The following is a 17,020-nucleotide window of genomic DNA, read 5'->3' as shown; positions in this document are numbered from 1 at the left end:
CTGTTACTGCTTGGCTGTCTTACACTGTTGTGACTTTTACAGTAAATAGGGGCTTGGGTTAATCTTGAAAGGTTTCCTCCCTTTTTTACACCAAACCTTTTACGTAAGCATCCCCTAATTTTTCAAGTTCCAGTTTCAGACACAGCACAACAAAATACAAAATTTCAGTTATGTGGGAAACTACCTCCTTTTTTTCCTGAGGAAATAACTGTGAAACTTCAGGAGAAAAAGAGCATGTGTCTAGATCATGGAGCAGGTTTTTATTCTAGTTCAAGGATATGACCATGAGTTCTGTGTATCCTAGAAGGTGGCCTGATAAGCAGGTTTACCATTCCGTGGTGCTCTGCAAGCCTGTGGCTCGTTGTTGAGGATTTTCACAGGAGAGCCAGGAGAGCAGGAAAACAAAGCTTTTAACTGGTTGTTGAGGTGTTTTGTTGGTACTATGCACCTGTTAGTGCCCTAAAAACCTAATTTGACCGAAGTTGCTTGTATAGTAAGGATTCCAAAGAACTGGCACTTCCTAATTTGAAAGGAAAAAAAAAAAAACAAAACCAAAAACAATGTCTGGTTACACAGCAATGTCTGGTTACATCCGTTTAACTAGGAGAGGTATAATTTTAATCTGTAAATTAAACTGGCTCATGACCAGTTACTTTCAGTGACTAGTTGCCATTCATTAACCAGGAACACTTTGGCTTTGTTACTCACAATGTGGTACCATACGCAGTTTAGAGACTGTCAAAAGCAGTGCAAAGAAAGGAATCTTGTCCCTGTGGCAGGTGTCAAATTGAAGGTTTTATGGGATTACTTTAAATTGTTTACTTACCAGATTTCAAGGCACACACTCATCTACTTGTTGCCTTTCTGGATGACTGATTACAGTCAGGCTGGAGAGTAGAGTCCTTATCCCTAAACCAAATGTCCATCTCTCAGCTGGCTCTTCAGAGGTCACTGCTAGCCCTTGGACTCCCATCTCTGCTCCTCTGGCTGCCACTCCTTTGGCTGTTCTACCCTTCAGACTGCCAGTGCCAACTGTGACATCACTGGCTTGTCATTACCAGACTGATTTACCAGCAGAACTTGGCCCTTGTGGCCCATTTGTTCTAAGTTCTGCCCCTCTAGTATTGATCTTGGCACATTAAATCATCTCTTAGATGACCTGGATTTCATGCTCGGCCCAACAAAGAGATTCTGCAGCTGTTGTAATCCCTTGCCAAGCCTAATTCACCACAATTATATGCTAAAGCATCCTCCTCAAACGTACAACAATTTACAGAAAAATGACACGGCTACTGGCTACTGACATGGGGTAATTTGGTGTGGAATCCATTATTCATTATAGAATAAGTATTATGACTGATAACCTGGGTTATGGAGCAATATCTATTTACAGGAATGTATTTATGTGTTGGTTACCAGTCATTAAGGGTAGTTTAATAGTTCACCTGCTGAGGAAGTGCATGCCCAGAAATGTGCTTGCCAAAAAGCATCTGTGCTGTGGCATGCTTTCTAGCACACACCATTTTCCACCGAGTACTGCTTTTCCAGAGAATGTGGTGGATCTCCTATAGAAATATACAAGTTTGGGGTATCCTATTGCTCACAGAAGCTCTGGATTCATAGCTGAGCACCACAGGCCATGCTGGTCCTTCAGTCAGGGGTCTCCCTGTGGCCACCAGGAGGAACCACGAGAAAGCGAAATTCCTGGGGTCAGGGATGGCAGGAGGGGCCTGGGGGCTTGGGGGGTCACCAGCTCCTTGGGAGCACCAGCATGGAGCCCATGTCCCTGCAAAGCCAGGAGGTCAGGTGGGGATGTCTCGTGCTCAAGGACAAACATACCTTTTATTGTCTTCTCTTCAGTCAACCCCAGCGCACGCTAACGGCTCCGAGTCTTGTTGCTGCTAAGTGGGACCTGGAAAACAGCTGGAAATTTCCTGCCTGATTTTTTTTGTGCACTTCTTTCTGAAGCTTTTTTAGGCTTGATTTAATTTAGACTGGGGAACTGCAGTGTAGCTTTAGAGCACAAAGAGGATGTTGAGCTTTTTATAGAGCGTCGTTGGAGCCGAAAAGCTGAACGTCAGCCCTCTCTGGGCTGACAGGGTTTGGAGCAGCCAGGTTGTACTTGGGAATTTGGAAAAGCAGGCTTTCCACATGGGCACAGCCCAGCTGCCTCGCTGCCTCCTTTTCTCCAGGCACTCCAAAGCTATTCCACTAACATCAGAGAAATCAAGATTTCACATCGATTCCAACAATTTAATTCTACTACTTGGAAAGTAAAGGCTTTTTTGGACCCAAATGTTTTACACCACAAAGCCAAGACACCCATTAGGTCAGTCTTTAAATATTGATTTTCTTTTTATAATGAAACCAAGCAGTTCTGCATTGAATCTTCCAAATGCTCCAGCTGAGTGGCTTTTATCATTACGTGTCAAACTCTGCGATCCAAAGAAGGATAACAAAGCTGGAGAAGGGTCTGGAGCACAAGTCCTGTGAGGAGCAGCTGAGGGATGTGGGGGTCTTAAGCCTGGAGAAAAGGAGGCTCAGGGGAGACCTCATCACTCTCTACAAGTCCCTGACAGGAGGGTCAGATGGGGTCAGGCTCTGCTCCCAGACAACCAGCAACAGGACAAGAGGAAATGGCCTCAAGCCACGCCAGAGCAGGGTTAGGTTCAACATTAGGCAGAATTTCTTCACAGAAAGATCCATTAGACATTGGAATGGGCTACCAAGGAAGGTGGTGGAGTCACCATCCCTGAAGCTATTTAAAACAAGTGTGGATGTGGCACTCAGGGACATGGCTTAGCGGTGGGCTTGGAAGTGTTGGGTAATGGTTGGATTCAATGATCTTGAAGGTCTTTTCCTACCTAAAAAGTTCTGTCATTCTATGAACTTGAGAGGAGATTTATCCTCCACTTGCTTCTTCCCCGCTCAACTGCACAAAACACTGAGTGTTTCCTCACTCTCACTTTTCCACTTTTTTAAAGAGGGCTGAGTAGGGGACAAAGAAGCAACTTTGGGAGCAGCACTGGATGGGAAAAATGGGCTTGCAAGGAAGCCTGATGCTCCCTTTAGAAGGTGAATGAGGGCGTTGATTTTGGTGAAAGGTCAGGGTTCACAAGAACCACGTGCTGAATGCTCAAACAGAGCCAGCTGCGGTGGGTTAGGTCCTGCTGCCCACCCTGTGGCTCCTCCACTCGCAGCTCGGAGCACCTAAAGCCCTTTAAAAGCCTTTGGAAGGCTGTGCTCTGATGGAGATGTCACTTGAAGGAAGCCTGTTCCATTCTAACAGGGCTGGGGGCTGGCAGCACTGGGGTGAGGCAGGTGCAGCCACCCAGAACCTTCCGGAAGAGCCGCGGAGGAGGCAGAGGTGAGGTGAGTAGCTGGAAAACAAAAGGCTGAAAGAAATGTTGACAACAAACTCTGTTCTTGGCTAATTCCCGGAGCGCGATGTTTTTCTTGCCTCTCCGGGCAGGAGTAAGTGACACATTCACAAAACGCTTGTTTAGGAGGAATGCGTAAAATGTTGGGTTTAGAGGGTGGGAACGAAAGGGGGAGAGATGTGTTTATTTGGTTCCAATTACCCTCACGCATGCAGACTTTTCCCTTGCAGCCTTTTTTCCCAGCATTTCTGCGGTTGTCAGATGTTGTGTGGCTGCTTTCCCTTTCATCTCCCCTCCCTTTCTTGGTTTGTGATGTTTCTTTCTGCGAGGTTAATTGTGCAGCCCGTGTTCTTTGTGCGGGCGCCAGCTGAGGCTTTCCGCCCTTCAGCATCCCCGGCAGTCGCATCCTACCTACTCCCGGCCTTTTTATCTGGCATTTCGCAGCCAGATCACTGTGCTAATGGGTTTCACAGCAGAGCTCGCACACAGCGGGGCTGGCACGGCCGAGGAGGTGGAAAACAGCGAGAAGATGGAAGTGAGGAAAGGAGCACCGGGCGAAGGTGCTGCCGCAAAAAGATCCTGCTGATCTGAAAAGAGCATCCCCTGAGACTCTTCATCCCATTCCACAAGGAGACAGACCGCGGTGCTTTCCTCTTTCTGTTTCTGCTCACAGTCCTTCCTCCTCCTTTTCCAAAGGAAGAGCAGCAATTGCAACCATCAGCTTCTCCTACCATTGTTGTAGTCCCGAATGAACAGTCTCTAAAGGACCCGACCAGTCTTTAAAGGATCTCTCCTTCCCCAAAATAAAAACAATTTAAAAAATCATTCCCCCTAACATTTTGTACATATCTGAACACGTATATGTGTATAATCACATAATACTTTATATGTGCATATAATAATTACATCATAATTACTCTTTCCTGTTAGGAAATTTCTACAGCACCAACCTGATCCTTAACCAAAGGTTTGTCTTTCCCTCACGTAAAAAGCTTTCCACAACTATGTTTACACATCTGCAAGGCAGCTATATGGAAACCTTGTACTCAAATTACCTTCCAGTTTTAGTTTTGTGGCTGAATTCAGTCACAGGTTTTCCCTGGAGAATATTACAGATGAAAGCTGATGTTTCCTTATTTTAAATATTTGTGCCAATGCACTTACACACAGTCATAGAGACTATGCAAGATTGAGGTTTTAGTAAAAAAAGCTAATGTAGAAGTAAAGTATTTCACAAAGATTAAAACATGGCATTCTGGTATTTTTGGAAGAGATTTTTTTTTTTTTTTTAATAAGCTTTGGAACACATTTCAAAAGGGCATATATTACAAAGAGCTTTGAAAGTTTTAAAAGATCAGGATCAAACTGAAGCACAGACTTTGTCTAAATGATACCATTTAATTGAATCAAATTTGGTTTCTCCATGTTTTTCTACAGGAAATTTTCATGCCATTTCAGATGAAAAAAAGAAAATCACAGAATCCTAGCTTTCTCTTACATGGAAAACCTGGTTTCTACTCACCTTCTCCCTAGCCTCTTCAGTGGATACAACCAGGATTGTAGAGGAAACTTTGCAAAGTGTATCAAGAAAGGTTTGTGCTCTTTATTCTTACAGGATTATAGATCTACAAGCTTCCTCTTTCAACACTTCCCATTTGGCTTTATATCATACTGCCTTTTCATTTCCACAACAGTAGTTCCTTATATTTCAGTGGCTTAAAGGAGAATTTATTCAGGTCTGGTTTGGAAAATATGTGTGACCCAAATTCTTCCCCTCGTGAATCCCTACATTTTGTGCACTTGTGGACACTTTGGACTTGGAGCATATAAATTACTTTATTCTCTCCTACGTGTGAAAAATTTACTCATTAAAACTTCTAAAGTTTAACAGTGCTGTCAAGCATTCACAGAATCCTTGGTGTTAATGGAAAAACTAGTGTTGAAATGAATAATGTTTTATGGAAATGAAATACTCAGAGTGTAGAAAATGTAATTTCTTACTGATGGATCAATGCAACTGAGTGAATCACCGGAGTTAAAGATCTAATGTCCTTTGCCTTGTAACTTCTGGAGTGTTACATAAAGAACCGTAACTAGACTGAGGTAATGCAAGCTATCCCTGCAAAAATACATCTGTATGGCCCATTTACCAATGGCAACTTCAGGTTTGGGGATGTTGCAGCAAGATGCAATTTTCAAGTAAGTTCTGCAGCTTCTCTGAGTTTTGGTCTTCTTTTTTCTGACTTTTACATGCAAGCTCAGGGTCAGCTTGGCCCAGAATAAAAGCAAAAGATCAATACAAAGATCTCTCTTTTTTTTTTTTTTTTTTTTTTTTTTTTTTTTTTTTTTTTTAATATATATCCTAGATATGTAGTAAGCAGTGGTTTGGCTTTGCACAAATCCTCTGTAGTTCAGATAATATTTCTTCTTTCCCTTTTCTTCTCCTATTTCTTAGTTTTGCCCAGGCCATGGATTCTGCTCTGTACCTCAGTGGTTGGCAGCAGTTTAAGGATAGTTTGAAATGCATCTCTATGGTGAGCATGTTGCAGAGAACTTTGGTAAAAGGCTGACTGTTCAGACTGGTAAACTGAGCTCTGGAAACAGTCAAATTGCACTCAAACAGTTTGTTGGTGAAGTGAGTCTGGAGAAAATGTACAGCTTGCAACAAGAAATGCAAAAAAGATATATGGATAAATATGCCATTGAGAAGCAGACTCAGCATAACTTTTCTGAAAGGAAATCCTGACCTATCTATAAACTCCTCCAAAGGAAGGAAAGGTCCAAGAGATATAATCTAACTGGATTTCCAAAGCATTTGACAAAGTGCCTTAGCAAAGGCTCATAGAAAAGAAAGGTGCTTTTGTGGTTGCTATCTTTAATTGGATAAGAGATAAGAAACAGAGATAGTCTGTAATTGAGAGAAGGGAAATTGAGGCAGAGAAAAGACAAGGTTTGCTGATGAGATTTAAATCCTTCAGGGTAAGGGTGTTAAAACAATTCAGCCAAACTAGGGCTATCTGCAGCAGGACCTTATGAAATTGAATATACAGTTGTTAAAACAACATATAATAGTGTCTGTGAGTACAAAATTAAAACATAACAAAAAAAAAAAAGGAGCTAAATGTATATAAATGGGTGGGTTATGAATGAAGTGTTGCCTTTCAGCAGAGAAATCTTAGAATTAAGTAGTTCAGAAATAGATCAGTTCAATTTAGTGCTCATGAACAGTCCAAATAGGAAACAGAACTATAATGAAAAGAAATAGAGGAAGGAAAAAAGGCAAATTAAAAGTAAATATGATGACCTGCTTTTTGGGAGTGTTTTGTAACTCATATCCCCATCCTAAATCAAGGATGATCAAGGTTATTGAGCTGTTTTATAGTAAACAAAAAAAAAATTAGAACTCCTCATCTAATTTTTTAGATGAGAAAGGAGAAAGGAGAGATGGCTGACACAGGATTTGACAATTGCCTGTAAAATCACAAATTACATACAGGGGGTAAAGTGCTCTTCATTTGTGTTTCTCAGTATTAGAAAAATGGAGAATGATGTGAGGTTTTCAAGTGGCAAATTCAATATAAAGCAAAATTATGAGTTTTTCAACAGAACAGAGCTAAACTTTGGCACTGATGAGCACAAGATCTGAAAGATATCAAATTTTATGTAGGTTCAAGGAACAAATTAATAGAACAAAAAGCCATGAGGAGCCGTTAAGCCTCAAGAATTCATCTTTCAGGAAGTTGATGTGGTACAAATCCTTCGAGGATAAGAGTGGATAGTGGAAAGAGTATATGAAGCAGAGTGCCTCTGTGTGCTTATTCTCTTCTTGGAACTGTTCTGCAGGCATTATTACAGTGTACTGGCAGGGACAGGATATTGAGTTAAAGGGCCTGAGCCAGCCTGGCTGTTCCTATGTCGTGGTTGTAACCTGAAGATAACTCCTTGTGAATGGAGAGAATTGCTCTCATGAGCACTGCCCTGATGATGAGTTGAACCTGCCTGAAGCTCCTTTGCTGCTTTTCTCTTGCCTCCTGTTTTTTTGCTCCATCTTTCTACTCTCCTAAATAGCTACTGAAATATCACTGTTCATGTGAACTTGTGTTTTGGGTAGTGCTGCTAACCTGTTTTCTTTTGGAATCCAAAATGCTTGTAAATCCACTAAACAGCACTTTTTTTTTTTTTTTTTAACCTGGCTGAATAGCAGCAGGAACAAAAATTACTTATGTAACCCATCTCTGGTGCTGTACAACAGAGAATAATTCATGTACATCGTGCAAAGCAGAACTTGGCACTTCTGACAGTCACACTGAGATGAAAGGAGATCAGAAGGGGAAAACCTTTATGAAAACATTAGTAAAGGAAGAAAGGACTTAAACGTAAAGTCAGTTATGATGAAAGTAAGCACTTTGTGAACATCACAGCAGCATTTTTTCTGAAAAAGTCATGTAGGTTTTTTTTTTTTTTTTTTTTTTTATTATCTTCACAGGAACGGGTAGAAGCAACAAAGTGGACAGGGTGCTCTATTTATTCTTTTATCTTCGGGCGCTGGCCAGCTGCCTGCCCGGCCCCAGACCTGGGAGGTGAGGCAGTGGTGGTGGCTCTGAGGTCCGCAGGTACATCCCAGACCTTCTGCACGGCCCGGGGCACGGCTGAGCAGGGAAAAACATGTCAGTCCCGCTAGTCCCAGACACAATGGGTGCTGTGCCCCTGAGCTGGGTGGCAGTGCTGGGGCACTCGGCACCAGCCGTGCCGGCAGCCCAGGCGAGGGGAAGCAGCGAGGAGCTGTGCTGGGAGGGATAACTGCGAGGTGTCGGTGTGTCAGCCGAGTCGGACACAGCGAGACAGAGGAAATGACTCAGAAAACGATGAGTTGCTGAGTGCCGGCTGAGGAGAACGTGTCTCGCTGTGAATTACAGCACAAGCCCCGCACTGTCTCCGCTCGACCGGCGCCGCGCACGATGCGGGGCCATTTTAGGGCGGGGGTGACCCAGCCGCAGCGGAGGTGCGGGCGGGGGCTCGGCCTGGCCGCTGCTTCCCGGGGCTCCGGCGGCCGGGGGGAGGTGTGGGTGCCGGGGGGAGGTGTGGGTGCCGCGGGAGCGGCGGGGCGGGGCGGCCCCGGTTGCTGGCCGGGCTCCCCGAGCGTCCGCCGAGCGCGCCGCCCTCGCCCGCTGATGCAATCCGAGCCCGGCAGCGGCGGGAGCAGCTCCGAGCAGCAGCAGCCCCGGCCGGCCCCGGTCCCGCGCAGCGCCGCTCTATCCGCCCCCGGGGCTCAGCGATCTTCCCGCTTGGAGCCCGGCAGGAACATCTCCCCCTCCTGCCAGCATGATCAAGGTAAGCGGAGCGGGTTTCCTGCCCAAATCCACCCGTCCATCCTTCCGGCGGTGCGGAGCAGCAGAGGGGCTTCTCCTCGGCAAAGCGGCAGCTCGGCGATTTGCGTTGGCAGATTTTAGCGCCCCGATTTGTTTGTGCTTTGCGAAGGAGATTTCCGTCCCTGGCGGGTTTGTTGTTTGAGATTCAGAGGCAGACGGTGTGTGGTTTTACCTCTTTCATTGCAGACAGCATGTGCGGAAAAGAAATAATGAAGGGGAAGGGAAGGTGTATGATTTCCTTTGGGGTGAATTTCTTGTGTGTGGGACTCTCAATGATTAAAAAAACCCCAAACAAAACTAACAAAAAACCAACAAAGCAAAAGCCTGCAAAGGTTACGGTCTTCTGGCAGACATCAAGCCTTTTTGTGCCTGTGAGTTTGTTAAAGCTATTATGGTCTGCCCTTGTACTAAAATAGACTATGGGTAAAATCCTATAACATGTGCTGAGAGGTTCTGAGTAATTTCTGAAATAACTTTGAATCATGGAAGAGGAGTTTTTGGTAGCAAACATTAACGTGGCAGATGAGCATCTGTGGGCGCTGTCCTTTTATAAATGTCATGTTTGTGTTCTTCAGCTTAGTGACCTGATCTGGGGATTAAAAACAAGTCTTCCCCGTCAAGGCAGAGGGCATGGAGTTAGCACGGGTGCTTTTCAGGCCAGACCAAGGGAGCATCACAGCCGTATCCACGCAGTGGAGCAGCTCCTGTAATGCTCGGGTTGGAGGCAGGTCTGTGCTGGGCTGACTGGGAGCTGCACAGCTGCGGTCTGTGCCGAAGCTAACAGCTTCGGAAACCTGCCGCCGAGTTATTTGTTATCCTGGGGTCACCTTAGCAGATGGGGTATGGGCACAACAGGTGACTGGGAGGTGTCTCCCCAGCTCCTCTCTGCTGCTGGTGACAAGTGTTGCTCACAGCCAGCGGTGCTGTCCCTGCGTGTCTCTGGCAGTGCTGCAGTTGCCACTCCTGGTGGCAGGGCTAGGATGGAGGAGTTTTGGGATGCTGTCCTAGCCCTGTTTGCTCTCCCTGCAACTGGAGGAGGGCAGACCAGCCATGGCAGGAGACTGGACTAAAACTACTCAGGGAAAATACCCAAGAGCTGCCCCAGCCACAGTGCTCGGAGACAGAATGAAGCATCTCAAGGAAAGGGCAGACTCGTGCTTTATATCAATTCTGATGTACCTGTTGTGTGCCAAGGAAAGAGAGCAGGGCTCTGCTTTCCAGAGTGTCCTCCAGCACCTGTCAGGAATGCTCTGGCATGGCCTTACAAAAAAACAGGTAACAGGGAAACCACAGACCTACCAGCCTGTCTGCTCAAAGCAGCACTGACATCTCATTGGGTTCTTCTCACCCAACCTTCGCTTTGTCTTTTTCCTTGTCTTTGCTATAGCAATAGCTACAGCAGTTAAAGGACACTCTGGCCACTTGGAAGTGATGTAGCCTTGGGTGTGTCAGTGCTGTCTGAGCCCTTTACCCTTTATTTGCCTCATCTGTTCAGACTGTCTGCTCTCCAGGGTTCTGGCTGTCACTGTGTGTTTGTAGAGCATTTATCAAAGGAACAGAAAATTACAGTTTGATTATCACCATACTTATGTAAAACCTGATACATTTATAAATAACCCGGTCAACAGCATTATTCCACCTCCTTGTCCCTTCATCTTTCCCTTCATGATTTTTTGTGTTTAGTCACAGCCCTCCATTTTTCCTTGAACTATTTCCAGCTCAACCACAACCCTCCCTTTCTATCCTGTTTAAAGTAATGTATAAGAAATGAAACACGCCTCCAGTTTCTGCAGTCTCTGCCTTGTCCACCTAATGCACTGATTGTTACTGACAGGCCTAGCACTTGTGTGTGATCCAGTGGATATGCTGATTTTTTTCCCCGTGGAAATTGAGCATTGAAATACACAGCCATAGGTAAAAGAGAAGATTGCAAAGTCATGAGATAGCTTTAACACGACTGAAATCTTGTTAAAATAGTCCATAGGCCATATCCTTTGTTTAATTAGATAGATGAAAACAATTCAGATGGATTTCATTAGTCATTAATTTATCCCTGGGAGGATAATGTTAGGAAAGAAGGTAAATCAGTTAATTAACTGTGTAAACACTCAGGTGTTCTGCATTTATTCAGGCATTTTAAAACAAATTAGGAGACGGGGGCATGGTAAAGAATTGGAACAGACATTTTTGTTGCTTCCCTGTGTTATGCCATTTTCTTAAATGAATAATCATAGCTGAATGTATAATGCTGAAAATTACCAGTAGATTTGAGGGCAGGACCTTCAGTGTCAGAATGAAGGAGCCAAGCTGTAAATTCTCTCTGTAAAATTTGCACAATCAACCTTCTCAGGACACAGATGTGGGGACTGGCACGTTCTTGTTGTCACAGTGACACATCATGTTCTTGGTGCTGCTGGGTAAGCACATCTCAGAAAGGCAGCTCTGTGAGCTCAAGGCACTCAGCGCTGATTGTAGCTTTTGATAATCAATTGTGGCTACCCACATGCAAGGATAGCTGCAGTGGAGAGATTAAATGCCCAAACTTCATCTTAAAAGCCTGGATTTAGGTGGTAATTGAGCATAAATCCAAGTAGTATGTGACTCTAACATGTCATGTTTGTAGTCACTTCTGTGTTTGCACCTTGATGCTTCCCATTCTAACACAGGATGAAGTCAATGTGTGGCCCCATTTACCTTGGAAACAACCTCATTATTTTATGGCTTTACACATTAAAGGTCCAGGTAAAATTACATCATAAAATAGAGCACCTGTTGCAGAAGGGCAATTTAGTAAGTATTACCATATGCTGTTGCAAAGGAAAATCCAGCGTTATGCTTATGGAAAGCACCCTTTGGTGTGTACATCAGAGGACCCAAAACTTAACATGAGAATAGTTGAAACTATCTTTAAAAATGATCAATAAGTTTTACTCATCTGGGGTTTTTTTTGTGCACCTTGGCCCATAGTTTATTACTAGTTTTGCAAACTAATGTCATAATACCATTCCAACAGAGTTACTCATTTACTTCTTCCCTTGAAGTCTGCAGTGTGTTTTGAGTTTTATTTTAGAATATACCTGAAGCATTAATGAAGGGCAGCATATAACTTCTCAGCAGGTACACAGCTACTGCTAATTCAGTGTGCCTATTAGAGCATATCACAAACCATATTGGTAAAAACATTTTTAGTAAGCACAGAAAATTGTTTTTCCTGGTATACAAATAGGGTTTAATTCCATGAGGTTCTGATTGGAATAATTTCCACTAGGATTCAGAGACGTCACTGCCACACAAATCATATCCACTTGTTTAATTTCATTTAGACTGTTGTGTTAAGAGTCCTCACGTCTGTAATAAATGTTTGAATTTGCATTATTCTTACTGAGAATGAAGGTTTTTAAACCTTTCAAGCTGAGAGTTTGAAAGAACAGAGTGTGCTCAGTCTGGAGAAGGCTCTGGAGTGGTGCAGTAGCAGCCTTCCATAATCTAGAGGAAGATGATGGAGATGGGGCCAGGCTCAGCAGTGCTGTATGGCAGGAGGACAAGAGACGATGGCATTAACTGAAACAAAAAAAGTTCACATGGGGTATAAGGAAAAAATTGTCTCCACGAGCACAGTTGGGAAGTGGGTTACCAAGAGAGACTGCAGTTTCCATCTTTGGGAGCTCTCAAGACTCAGCTGGATCAAGCCTTAAAAACCTGGTCTGAGCTCACAGCCTATTCTGCTTTGAGCAGGAGATTGAATTAAAGACATCCTGAGGTTCCTTCCAGCCTGGGTTTCCCTGTGGTCCTGAGAAAAAGCTTAGAAACTAATTTTTTTTTTAATCCAGTCTTAGTTTTTGACATACCCAGTGGTGTGGACCAGCACATATTTATCCAGAGCCCTGAATGCTTGGCTTTTAGCAGCACAGAGAAGTCTGTGTAAAGGTGGTATTTAAAGTCACCACTGTAGGCAGATTTCTTTGCAGAAGGAATATTCTTCATGTGTCAGTATAGCAGTGTTATTTTCTTTATTACCTTGAGGAAGTCCATGTGCTTAACAGAAGAAGTTAAGCTGGGAAGCTATAAAGCACTGAATAAAAGGAGATATTTTTGATCTTTTCAGAATGTGAACTTGAAATTGCTGCATCTGAAATACAGTCTATAAGGTTACCACACAAAATTGCATATTCTACTCTTATAAAATTATACAATTGCTTATCATCATGCAATTGATTAAAAATTATAGGTAGTCCACCTAAAATCAGCAGTAACAATGCAATTTCTTTTGATGTACAGTTTCTCAACCTCCATTAAAATAAAGGAAATTCTTGATCAAATGAGTATGGAAAAGATACTTCAAGTGTTAACATTTACTATGAAGTTATTGTCAACATAGCTGGCAGGTCAGTTGCTATGTAAATTTCTTACCAGATGATACAGGTTTCACTTCTCTGATTCTAAAGTTTGAAGAAACTAGTAGAGAGGGTTTTTGATCGTGGATTAAGAAAAGTGTAAGTATATTTTTAATACGATCCATAGTTAATAGTTTGTTTTTTATAAACTGTCTTTATAAATTTATAGTTCAGAGTACCATAATTATTTTTTGAGAACAGAACATGAAGATTTATTATCAAATTATCAACATCAGAGTCCTGAATTCTGTCCTGCGGCAATGCCTGCTTAAAATTTGACAAACCCCTTCCTAGTTGCTAGGAAGTCTTGCTGAAATATATAGGGTAAAGGCTAGAAAAAATGAATAAGCGTGAAGTAATAGTCTTTAGCACAGGGTGCTATAACATGTAGTGGCTACACAGGCACAGTTTTGCCACAGCTCTACAGCTGCATGTGTACATACAAAAAAAACCCCATAAATCTATTCACATGCTCATGTATTTGAGGCATTACCCATCTTGAGTATGTAATCTGTGTTTTTAATATTATTCTTTATCTTTCAACAGTTTTTCAGAGACCATTTTTGGCATTTGCAGTTTGATTCTCTCCTTGACACCTGAAGATAGAAGTTCAGTAACAGCATTGCTTTCTGATTGTTCACTAAGCTGAAAATTAGCATTTACAATTGTTTTCTTTTGGATTTTCTATTAAGGGGTTGTGCTGTAGCCAGCAATGTTTTCATCATGTTAATTGGGCAAAATATTTCTTAGAGCATACATAGAAAATGAATGTTCTGTCCTGCCATTTCCAGGTGAGCTGGATTTCAGCAGTGGACAAATCAGATGCAATTCTAAACTTTTAAGGGACTCAAGATTAGCTTCATACATTCTGAAATGTGAAAAACATTGATGTTCACATGCATTGAAGCCTCACAGACCCTTTGCTTATGTTATAAATGAGTCATTTGTCAGTTTAGATTTGTGGAGCTGTGCAGGGCTGTTTAGTCATTGACACAGATGTTGAATTGTAGGAGGACAAGCCTACAGTACTTGTCATAGGCCAGTTTATTATCTTTGTTTCCAGTGCCATTTCTTACCATTTCAAATCTGTCATTTTTCTAACAGAGACTGCATCACTCCTGATTTATGTTTGTTACAGCTTTAACCATGCTATGATTTGGGCAAAAGTCCTCTCTTCATGTGTGCTTAATGCTGACACCTCTACAAATACTTCATCTGTGACCACACTTTTCTTCCAAGGCCACTTTTCATGTGCTGAGTGATATTTTGCTCTCAAATTCCCTGGGCAGCCTCCAGTTTGCTCTGGGCACTGTCAACAAATGATAGGGCATTTCAGATGAAGGACTTGCTCACCTTGTTTAGAAAGGACGCATAGGATAAAGTGAATCCAGCTCCAGAATTTTGGAGCCTTATAATCCATTATTTTTCCCTGTCCTAGAGTTGTTACACAGTTGAATATATATTAAGTAGGTGGGATATCTAGTTCTGTCACCAGTTTGAAATATTTTAGCTCTTTTGAGCAGATGATAGGAAGAAAAACAGCTTCTTTGGGGTGTTATCTTGTTGTTGTACTACATTGAAGAGAGCAGTGTGTGACACTGCAGTGATGCTGTAGTTGTGCCCAGCTTTCCCTGGCTTGTTAGTAAGCTTCCATGGGATTATTTACATTTGTTTGGTGTGGTGGATAATGCATTTTACCTTCTGTGACAGCTTCTGCAACTCAAAGAGTGTAAAGCAATTAAGTTCCTAGAATATTCTGAGCTGAACATCTATCATGCAAAAATGCTCCCTCTCTGTTGTTATTAGAGAAAGAACATTATTGTAGATGCTGTCCTCAAACAGGTCCCAAGGATTTTCCCTTTGGCTTAGCTCTGTTCCTAGTGCCCTTCAAATCAAGAGGAAAGTGTCAATTTTCTTTCTGCTTTGTTGAACTGTGTCCACTTGAAACAAATCAGGGCAGTGTTTGAGCACACAGCAAAACACACATCACAGGGCTATAAGGCAGGCTTTGGAGAGGTCTCCCATTGCTTCAAACCAATTATGGCTGGATTAAAACCCACTGGGGCTGGTATGGGCAGGTGTTCTGCAGCCACCACCTGAGTGCTGTTAGGCAAGAAACTGGAATAGGTTATAGCTGTGAGCAGCCAAACCTGTTGTAAATCAGTCATTTACACCTGTTCTTCCTTGAGAAGAGCTGTAATGCATTTGAGGCTTTAGTTCCTGGGGAGCTGTGCAGACCCTATTCCTGGTACCCCAGTGAATTCCCTGAAGCAGCTGCCAAGCAGGGTGAAGTGTGCCAGTGGGAGAATCCGTGCCTCATTTTCCTGTTTGTAGAAGAGATGGATATTTCTGCCTTCTTTCACCTGGGTGTTGTGACTGTAGAGCCAGGCTTCCAGGCCTTACAGTGAGAAGAGTCCTTGAAAGCCTATAAATAATGAAGGTCTTCATTCTTTATCTGGAACAAGCAGTTCCAGCCCTCCATCAGAATCCAAGGGAACATAGTAGTTGCAATATTTCTGGAAAGCTTGCTGTCCTTCTGGTATAACAGTGCAGTTAAAAATGCATCCTGCCTAATTTTACTATAAGACCTTAAAATGCTGATTTAGTACCTGGCTTTTAGAATACATGAGGAAAGGGAAGTGTTAGAGAAAACATAATGAGCACAAGCTTATTGTTAGAAAGCAAAGCCCTTCTACTCTGTTAGGGGAAAGCAAGTTATAGCATTTATGCGCTTTCTTGTTGCCAGCTTGATGCAAAAGATCTCATATCAAAGAACTGGGCCCAAATGCATTAAAACTGTGGTGTCTTTCAGAATTTAATTTATTTTCTTTGAGCAGTCACTATATCATATAGCCATGAAACACTGTCTAGTTAGAAAACAGGCAGGTGTATTTTTAGGTCAACTAGATCCAGCTGGTTGCTTTACCATGTTTTCCTTCATGCCATTCTAGCAAACAATGCTTTGTTAAAAACCTAATTTTTCCCAAAATTGCCCTAAACAGGACAATGACCTGTTTAAAGAGACACAGGATAACTTTAATGCACTTCATAACAAGACCTACTATGTCACTGTGAGCCCTGAAACTCGAGTCAGGGTCCTGCTGCAGCATCGTCCAGGCAGAGCCCGCATCTGGGTGTGCACGATTCTGCCTGCAAGCAGAGAAATGGGCTTTGCTCAGACATTGGAGAGGAACAGCAGCAGTGAAACACGTTTATAGGAGCCCTCTCTGACTGGTGCAGCAGAGTGTACCTGAAGGTTTGAGCCCATTCAGATCCCCAGCTCAGATAGCTGCTGCCATGACTTATCAGCCTCATCTGTTGGACACTTCAGGGACACAGCAGCCTCTTGGGAAGAAGGGACAGGGAATGACAGCCCCAGCAGCCAGCACACTGCACAAAGTCATGCTTCTTGTGCTTCTCAGCAGTGGCATTTGATAATGGGTTGTGATTAAATAGGCCATGCAGGGTCACCAGGGCTAGATGTGGTGTCAACCCTTTACACACCAGCAGCCACACATGTGCACTTGCATTGAGCCAGCTGTGTAAATCACAGTTCTGTGATCTCTAGTGGCACTTACACAGCACTCATGGTGAAAAAGTAACTCTTCCTTCCTCCAAAAGCTCTTCTGTTCTTTTCCTCCACAGAGCCTTTGTTTTCAGTGTGTCATTCATCTTTCCTCAGTGTCTTATGTAAACCTTTATTCCAGTGCAAAATGGACTTAAATGGGACACGGTCTGAGCACTCTGAGAATAGCTACAAATGACCCCTTATACAGGCCAGTGATTCAGGGCTGGCCTCGTGCTTCTCCTGGTGCTGCTGGAGTTATGGGGGAGCTTGCAAGCAGGACTGTGTCCTTGAAAACAGGATTTTGTCAGC

The 17,020-nt window shown here is 43.1% G+C and overlaps 1 protein-coding gene and 1 long non-coding RNA gene across 3 annotated transcripts in view; one reads left to right on the top strand and one right to left on the bottom strand.

The window, feature by feature from the left end:
• Positions 1 to 239: 239 nt before the first annotated feature.
• LOC128808091 (uncharacterized) lies at positions 240 to 1,002 on the bottom strand. The gene is made up of 2 exons (XR_008437367.1): positions 827 to 1,002; positions 240 to 520 (listed from the first exon to the last, which is right to left on the bottom strand). It is a non-coding gene; the product is annotated as an uncharacterized LOC128808091 (long non-coding RNA).
• A 7,627-nt stretch (positions 1,003 to 8,629) lies between these two features.
• BCAT1 (branched chain amino acid transaminase 1) overlaps positions 8,630 to 17,020 on the top strand; it is a 60,224-nt gene continuing 51,833 nt past the window's right edge. For both annotated transcript variants that reach the window (XM_053978085.1, XM_053978086.1), the window contains exon 1: positions 8,630 to 8,711. In XM_053978085.1, the coding sequence (XP_053834060.1) occupies positions 8,703 to 8,711 (9 nt within the window). In that variant the 5' untranslated portion in view covers positions 8,630 to 8,702. The remainder of the gene's footprint in view (positions 8,712 to 17,020) is intronic.

Source organism: Vidua macroura, chromosome 5, assembly GCF_024509145.1.
Source record: "Vidua macroura isolate BioBank_ID:100142 chromosome 5, ASM2450914v1, whole genome shotgun sequence".
In the NCBI taxonomy this organism is placed as follows: Eukaryota; Metazoa; Chordata; class Aves; order Passeriformes; family Viduidae; genus Vidua; species Vidua macroura.
The sequence above is the reverse complement of the archived record's forward strand: the minus strand, read 5'-3'. Positions and strand labels throughout refer to the sequence as shown.